Raw genomic sequence first — 8,834 nt, 5'->3', positions numbered from 1 at the left:
AATTTTAAAAATAATTGATCTAAATTATGATTTAAATTTTTGAAGTGGTCGAAAACCTCTCAAATTTAGAAATATAAAGAAAATACAAATTATATTTTTCAATAGAAAATGTACATATTTTTTACATTAGTAGATTTATATATTTTTATGATAGTAAAATTTGAATTTAAATCCATCAAAATGTAAATGAGGATGCAAATATATTTTAAAATATCAATTTACATATATGCTTTAGGCAAGTGAATTGTCCAAATGGTCACTAAACTTTATAAAAAGTTTTCAAGAGGTAACTGAATTTTAAAAATCATTTAAATGGTCATTGATCTTTGCAAAAGGTTTTTACAGGGTCACTGAACTTTAAAAATCACTTAAACGGCCACTAAATTTTGCAAAAAGTTTCTCACTGAATGTGACTCCTGAAAAATATTTTGTAAAGTTCAGTGACCATTTAGGTCATTTTTAAAGTTTATTTGATCTCGTAGAAATCTTTTACAAAGTTCAGTGATCATTTAAGTGATTTTTAAAGTTCAATAACTCCTTAAAATTTTTTTACAAAGTCCAATGACCATTTGGACAAATTAGGCGGCATAGAATATAGACTAAACTAGAAAGATTGACCCACGAGTCAACTACTAAACTAAAATTATTCTAAATAATAATTTTAAGTGACCTTACATGCACTGATGCAAGTGGGTTCACCGATTTCATTAATTCATTCACATCTCTTTTTCGTATTTGGCCATAGCTTGATTCGATTCAGAGTCGATTCTGGAGCATGACGACTCCTGGAAAGAAGGTGTTGCTGACCTCCAGTGGCGACAAAATTTCGCTCAACATTGCACGCCATTTAGCTCAGCGTGGTTGCCGGTAAATTCTTCTTGTAATTCTCGCTTTATATACATACAATTAAAAGGCATAATATTTGGTGTGATTATTAATGTTTATGTGTCTGTAATTTTAGGTTGGTATTGATGGGGAATGAGGGGCCATTGAGGAGTGAAACGGAGAAGATAAAGAGATCTCTGGACGGCTTCGTAACGGTGGAGGTTGTGGGTTTAGATATGGAAGGTGATAGAGAGGCGGTTTTTGATGATGCGGTGGGTAAAGCATGGAGGATTTTGGGGAATTTGGATGCTTTTGTTAACTGTTATTCCTATGAAGGTAAACGACGATTTTTGGGAATTTTGATGCTATTTATTTATTTATATTTTGTTACTGAATTGTTGAAAGAGGCAGCATCATCAAATATTATGGGTGTAATATTATATGTTTGTATCTTCATGAATAGGCATACAGTGGAGTCGTCAATTGTTATGGATTGAATTGTGGGTTCCCAATTTTCTGTTATAACGATATATGTAAATCTGGTTATGTAGTGCTCTGTAATTTCCTGTGGTTTCAATTTCTTCAGTTAGTTCCCTCATATTTGTTGTTGACCCCAAAAAATACGCCAACAGATGCCGGTCCCACCCGTACTTGCGTGGACGAATGTCAACACGCTAAGACATGTGGACGGTCTAAAACGAGCGGTTCAAAGGGGCGTGGGAGTAGCCCAACGACGCGGGACGTTGAAGTTCGAAATCCGACGGGTTGTTCGTAATCCGATTGTACAATAATTATCAACCGGTGCTCGTAAATGTATATGTAAAAGTGTATAAACTCGATTTGTGTATTGCAAGTAAAATGAGAGAGAGTTGAATAAATGTAGTCTTTAGTATTGATTTTTGCATTAGCCTTTGACATTACACAATGGAAGTATTTATAGTAATATATATGAAATGGGAGCCCTTGGATGAAGTGGAAATACTTCCACTTGAGGACCTCAGCTACATTCAACAGGTTCCATGCTTCGGGCCATGGGCCTCGGTAGTTGGATTTCAGCAGACTCGCGTACATCGGATCGAGGAGCCTCGGCAGATGGACCTCGGCTTGAAGCACTTCGGATATAACCCACCTCGGCAATGTGTGCTACCTCGACAGGAATGTCACGTGGATCAGGATGAGTGGACCATTGGCCCAGGTGGGTAGGACAGGTGTGACAACACGCAACAATAGTCCCCCAAGTCCAAGTATAATCATTAATGTAATGCGTAGACTTTAATGGAGTAAAAGTTGAAAGAATTTTTGAACCCCAAATAATAGTCTCCCAAGTCCAAGTGTAGATATTTATATCATGGTTGGAGTTTGAGAAGTGTTGCTGTGGGTGAGCGATGAAGTAGGCAAGGTGTTTGAACTCTGAAGATGAGTCGAACCTGCGAGGCTTTGATTGCTGAATGGCGAAGAGGAAGCCGAGGTGGCTGAGGAACCGAACCTGCAAGGTTTGATTGCTGAATGGCGAAGAGGAAGCCGAGGTGGCTGAGGAACCGAACCTGCGAGGCTTTGATTGCTGAATGGCGAAGAGGAAGCCGAGGTCCAATGGTAATGATTGTTCCTTGGCTGCTGTGCCAATGATTTGATGTTTTGTGCTTGTTTTCGAGGAAAAGTGGCTGAACCATTACGACTTCTAGGACGCTGCTGCCGTCGAATTAAAAATGCAATTATGAGGGCAGCTGGCACTTCTAGAAGCAGACGCGTTGGAGAGGTGCGTGGGAGGCACGCATAAATCTGAAGCGTAGGATTTAAAAACCATTTGAATTAAACGCCTCGGATTGGATTTGAAATGGAGGGCTCGGATTGACTGAGATTTGATCTGACGGCTGGGGTTCGTCTTGGACCTTTATAAAAGGCAAGAAAATCCCAATTTTCAAGATTTTTGAACACTTTGCACTCTGAAACTCTCTCAAATCTCCAAATTTTCCGGCGTCGAGGTTGACTGTAATATTAAATTTCGGCCAGTCTCCGTTTGTGTCGAATTCCCTTAGGTATTGTTGGCACAAAAACCCTTCTTATTGTCTTTTACTGAGAAAATGGAGTCCACTTCGGGTAGGGAACTTGTTACAGTGGCGTCTTTAAACTATGGGGTCGGTCACGGGGGGATGTCCGAGGTGGATAGGTATGCCATGGCCGAGGAGCCTGTAGATTATACCCAGGAGTGGGGGGCTTCTAGGGTGCCTTCGAATATGACGTGAAAGATGTTGGGGGAACTTAGGGAGAGGTACAGTGTACCCCACTACATAGAAATGTTAGTCCCCGAGCCGAACGAGCGGGCCTGCTATCCGAGGCCCAGCTGTGTGGCCGTCAGTGAATACCTGTTCAAGACAGGTATGCGTCTTCCTCTGCACCCCTTCTTTAGGGCGGTGCTTAGGAACTTCATGCTGTCGCCGACCCAGGTTCTGCCGAATGGGTGGAGCCAGCTGGTCGGCTCGTACTTCTTGTGGAAGGAAGTGTCACTCGGGGAGGACATGCCTTTTCATGTGTTCATGACCTTGTTCCAGCCCCGGGTAATTGGAAAGGAGTCAAGGGTGTGGTACTACCTCACGCCTTGAGGGGCTCACGCACCCTTTGTGGTGGGACTTCCTTCTTCTATCAAGGGGTGGAAGGAGTCCTGGTTCTGGGTGCGAGGTAAATGGCAGGCAGTAGAGGGGACAAAGCCCTGTCATGCACAGTGCCGACCCAGTACTACAAAGCTCGTGAGTCTCTCAAACTCTGCTTGTCTTTCGAAGTCAGAATATGAATTCGTCTAACTGTTGGGGGTTCCTTTGCAGATAGTAGTACGAGGTTCGAGCTCAGCAGGGAGGAATTCGAGGTGATAGAGGACATTTACAAGAGGCCTCTGAAGCTTCGCCACTTCGATCACCTGATTGATAGGAGCAGATACTTTCTGAACTTCGAACTGATGGCATCCAGAGGTACGAAGCCCCAACACCTAAATTTTCCTATCCCTTGTTTTTATACTGATGCTGATCTGACCTATTATGCAGATAAATTCAAGAAGAGAGAGTACCCAGCTTTAGACATGACCTCTATCTTGAAGGCCACGTTTACTGTGAAGGCAAGGCCCCTGAAGCCTGGGTCCAGCGGGGCAAAGGAAGTCCGAGGCAGGGTTGAGCGCCTGTCCAAGGACTGTACTCCCAGGGCTTCGAAGGAGGCAACTCCTTAGAGGCCAGAGAAGCCGAAGGACCCTCGGGGCAAGGAGAAAGTTCCTGAGGAGACTAAGAAGAGGAAGCTGGTGCACATCTCCAGCTCAGCTGGAAAGTTTGGGACCTCAGTGTCCCATAGGGCCGAACAGACTGGCGAGCCGAAGCTTCTTGCTGCAGCCTCCAAAGCCATAAAAATGGAGATGGTTAGAGAGGTAGAGGCTGAAGAGGCTAGAACAGAGGCCGCAAGGCAAGCTGTAGAAGCTGCCAAGGAGGAGGCAGTAAAGGAGAAGCCGATGCGGGAGAAGGGGAAGTCTCCGAGCTTCCTAGTTGGGAGGGAGGAAGCACTGGCCCCAGCCTTGGTGGAGGCTCTCCCTGAAGAAATCAGAAGTGCCACCGAGAGCTTTTACAAGTTCTGGACGGAGAGGTGGCAACTGCATGCCTCCTCTTGCAACGCCACCGACTTGACAAAGGCAATGGTGAGCCAGAGCGTCCGGACCTTTGGCCTCGCGCTCGAATGCAGGGAGGCCTTGAGCGAATTTCAGACAAGGACCCAGGCCTCGGAGGGTAAGATTGCCTCCCTCGCAAAGGAGGTGAAAGCTGCTACGGCCGAGGCCGAAGAAGCCAAGGCCCAGAGAGTTGAAGAGGCGGCGAAGCTTGAGTCTGCTCTGGCCTAGATTGAGGCCTTAAAGAAGGAAGTGTATGAGTCACAGTGCGAGGTGGCCTCCTTGACAAAGAAGCTGGAGGTCTCCAATGAGCACCAAAAGGTGATTGCTGAGGCCCTTGAGAAGGCGAATCTCTCCTTGGCCGGTGCTCAAGATACTTATCAGTTTCTCGAAGGCCAGGCGAAGTGGTACATGAATGATGCCTCTGTTGCAAGAGAAGAGGCCCGAACTGCAAGGGAGGAGGCAGTGAAGGAATACATCGCCAATTTCCACACTACAGAGGAGTACAAGAGCTTCAGTTCGTACTGGAGGAACTTCGCCTATGCCGAAGTGCTGGAGCGGGCAGAGGAGCTGTATCCCAATTTGGACCTGGCTCAACTTAGGTCCGAATTTGTAGATGAGGTACCTCAGACCCCAGCTGAGGAGGTCCAGGGTGATGAAGAAGTTGATGCCGATGCCCCAAGTGCTAAGGTAGAGGAAGCAACTACTGATGCCCAAGTTGTCGAAGCCCCAAGTGCTGAGGCGCCTCCGTCATCTAGCCAGGCATAGACTAGGTTTTACTTTTCAGTATTTTGGATGTAATGGTCAGAGGCCCTCCTTTGTAATCTTCTTTGAAATATCAATATAATGTCTTTCTTCTTTCATTGTTGTTCTTTGTCCAAGTTTTTATACCTCGTTAAACAAATGAACTGGAACTTGATAGAAGCATGAACTAAATAACTTTAGCTTGGTACCTTGGCTCCAATCAATCAACTTTGTGAGCGTCGGACTGAAATAAGCGAACATAACTTGAGTGACTAAACTGTGCGAACCTCGAATTTAAGCAAATTAACATGACTTTAGGAGATGAACTGTGTGAGCCTCGGACTCGGACTTAAGCAAATTAACATGACTTAAGGAGATGAATTGTGTGAGCCTCGGATTGTAGCGGTTGTGGCTTCTCTCCTCGACATTCAGCAAGGCCAAAGAGAGGCATGTGCAATCGCCTCGGAGTTCAAGCGAGGTGACCCAGAGGTAGGTCCCAAACCTCTCCTCCGAGGTGACGACGCATCCCAGACATGGTGGATGGTGCAGCCATGTTGGGGCTTCTCCCCTTGGCGTTCAACAAGGCCAAAGGGAGGCATGTGCTAGCGCCTCGAAGTTCAAGCGAGGTGGTCTAGAGGTGGGTCCCGAGCCTCTCCTCCGAGGTGACAATGCATCCCAGACATGGTGGATGGTGCAGCCATGTTGGAGTTTCTCCCCTTGGCGTTCAGCAAGGCCAAAAGGAGGCATGTGCTAGCGCCTCGAAGTTCAAGCGAGGTGGCCCAGAGGTGGGTCCCGAGCCTCTCCTCCGAGGTGATGACGCAGTACGACCCATGGATTTAATCAATGCATTTTATTGAGCCGTAGAAATATTACAAAGGCTAGGGAAAGCCATCCAGCATGGTACAATTCATTGATAATAGATTCTGAGGTGTTCAATGTTCCATGGACGGGGTTGCGCCTTGCCGTCCATGTCTTCAATCCAGTAGGTTCCAGGTCGGATTTCTTCTTTGATTTTGTATGGACCTTCCCAATTCGGGCCTAGGGAATCGGAACCAGGTTCTTTTAAAGATAGGAAGACCCTCCTGAGCACAAGATCATTGATTCGGAACGACTTCTTCTTGACTTTGGAGTTGAAGTACCTTGTCATTTTTCTTTGATAGGTGTCTAGTTTCAGCTGGGAGTCATCCCTTCTCTCCTCAATGAAATCGAGGTCGAGCCTCCGGAGTTCGTCGTTGGTCACTTCACTGAAGTGCAGACGTCGTGGAGATGGAAATCCGATCTCCACGGGGCTCATCGCCTCAGTCCCATATGCCATGAGAAAAGGGGTCTCCCTAGTTGGAGTCCTGGTAGTGGTTCAGATTGCCCAAAGTACTTGGGGCAGCTCATCAACCCAAGCTCCCTTGGATACATCAAGCTTCCTTTTCAGGACGTGCTTGATTGTCTTATTTACGACTTCAACTTGGCCATTAGCTTGTGGGTGGTGAGGTGTAGAGAAATGCTTCTTTATGCCGAGCTCTTCACACAGTTCTCTAATCTTCTTGTTATCGAATTGTCTGTCATTGTCTGAGACGATCGAGTAGGGAATTTCGAACCGACAAATAATATTCTTCCATAGGAACTTGGAGGTGTTTGCTTCTGTGATTTTTGCCAGTAGTTTAGCTTCGACCCACTTTGTGAAGTAATCAATGGCCACTATTGCAAAACTTGCACCTCCTCTACCCTTAGGTAGAGGGCCTATGAGGTCCACACCCCATTTTGAGAAAGGCCAGGGGATGGAGACTGCAGTCAAATCCTGTGATGGTCGTCTTTGTACGGGAGAGAATCATTGGCATTTATCACATTTTCGCACGAATTCGAGGGCATCCCGTTTCAGGGTAGGCCAGTAGTACCCTTGCCTCAGTATTTTTTGTGCCAGAGATAGGCCTCCAGAGTGGTTGCCGCACACTCCCTCGTAGACTTCTCTTAATATGTAGGTAGCCTCTTCTCCTCCGACGCATCGTAAGAGTGGAGAGGAGAAGCTTCTCTTGTAGAGAATGTCATCAATGAAGAGGAAGTGGGCTGACCTCCTTCTCAGCTTATAAGCCTCATTCTTGTTGGTGGGCAGCACCTGGTCTTTCAGATATGCTATGATTGGTTGCATTCAGGTGGGAGTTCCACCAACCCACATGACAATAGGGGCCTCGGTAGAAGGCAGGAGGAGGTGCTCGATAGGCACTACAGTGAGTAGCTCTGAGTCTTTGCTACTAGCCAGCTTCGAGAGTGCATCTGCATGAGCATTTTCGATGCGGGGAATCTGTGTTAACTCGAACTTTTCAAAGGATGGGATGAGGTTCATCACCATTTTCAGATAGGAGGCCATCGTTTTGTCTTTGGCTGAGAAGTTACCATTGACTTGGCTAACAACCAGCTGGGAGTCACTACTGACGAGTAGCTTCTTTACTTGCATTTCCTTGATCAGTCTGAGGCCTGCAAGGAGTGCTTCATACTCTGCAACATTGTTGGTGGCTTTGAATCCGAATCTCACGGTCGAGGTGAGTTTGTGACCCTCAGGACTGATGAGGACAACCCCGACATCTGAGCCGACTTCCCCAGCTGAGCCATCGACGAAGAGGCTCCACGTGGGGGGTTCGACGGATTCCATGATTTCATCCACCTCGGGTAGGTTGGCGAATTCAGCAACAAAGTTAGCTAAGGCTTGTCCTTTGATGACTGCCCTAGCTTTGAACATAAGGTCAAATTCACTTAGTTCCATTGCCCATTTCAACAATCTTCCCGAGGCATCGGGCTTTTGGAGTACTAGGCTCAGGGGAAAATTTGTAAGTACATGGATGGTATGAGCTTGGAAGTAAGGTCTCAATTTCCTAGAGGCTGTGATTAAGGCCAAAGCAAGCTTCTCCATATCGGGGTATCGGGTCTCAGGCGATAGGAGCGCTTTACTCGTATAGTAGACGGAAAGTTTGGTGGACCCTTCTTCTCGAATCAGAACCGAACTGATGGCGTCATTGGAGACGGCAAGATATAGTTGCAAGATGTCACCATGCTTCGGCTTGGAGAGGAGGGGGGCCTACCCCAAATGCCTTTTCAGTCCTTAGAAGGCCTCTTCACATTTCTCAGTCCATTGGAATTTCTTCCTAGCCTTGAGCACTTTGAAAAATGGGAGGCACTTGTCAGTTGCTTTGGAGACGAAGCGACTAAGTGCTGCCACTCGTCTAGTTAAGCTTTGCACCTCCTTTGGCTTTTGAGGGGACTTCATCTGGCACAGAGCCTCAATCTTCTCGGGATTTGCTTCAATTCCTCGCTGGTTGACCATGTACCCCAAGAACTTGCCGGAAGCCACCCCAAAGGCACATTTCAAGGGGTTGAGCCTCATCCTGTACCTTCTCAGGATTTGGAAGGTGTTGTTGAGATGCGCTATGTGGTTCTCTGCTTCTAAACTCTTCACCAGCATGTCATCCACGTAGACCTCCATTGTCTTGCCAATGAGGTCGGTAAACATTTTGTTCACGAGTCTTTGGTAAGTTGCTCCGGCATTCTTCAACCCGAAAGGCATCATTCTATAGCAATAGAGGCCTCGATCCATGATGAAAGAGGTGTGCTCCTCATCAGCCGGGTGCATGGGGATCTGGTT

At 46.6% G+C, this 8,834-nt stretch overlaps 2 protein-coding genes across 2 annotated transcripts in view; both read left to right on the top strand.

The window, feature by feature from the left end:
- Positions 1 to 660: 660 nt before the first annotated feature.
- Positions 661 to 8,834, top strand: part of LOC111392373 (levodione reductase-like) — a 15,380-nt gene continuing 7,206 nt past the window's right edge. Inside the window, exons 1-2 of the mRNA XM_023017706.1 lie at positions 661 to 867; positions 962 to 1,161. Of these exons, the coding sequence (XP_022873474.1) occupies positions 776 to 867; positions 962 to 1,161 (292 nt within the window). The 5' untranslated portion in view covers positions 661 to 775. The remainder of the gene's footprint in view (positions 868 to 961; positions 1,162 to 8,834) is intronic.
- Positions 3,306 to 5,749, top strand: LOC111392374. The gene is made up of 2 exons (XM_023017707.1): positions 3,306 to 3,788; positions 3,861 to 5,749. The coding sequence occupies exon 2, from the start codon at positions 4,214 to 4,216 to the stop codon at positions 4,691 to 4,693; it is 480 nt and encodes a 159-aa protein (XP_022873475.1). The 5' UTR covers positions 3,306 to 3,788; positions 3,861 to 4,213; the 3' UTR covers positions 4,694 to 5,749.

This window comes from Olea europaea, unplaced genomic scaffold (genome assembly GCF_002742605.1).
Source record: "Olea europaea var. sylvestris unplaced genomic scaffold, O_europaea_v1 scaffold926, whole genome shotgun sequence".
NCBI lineage: Eukaryota > Viridiplantae > Streptophyta > Magnoliopsida > Lamiales > Oleaceae > Olea > Olea europaea.
The sequence above is the reverse complement of the archived record's forward strand: the minus strand, read 5'-3'. Positions and strand labels throughout refer to the sequence as shown.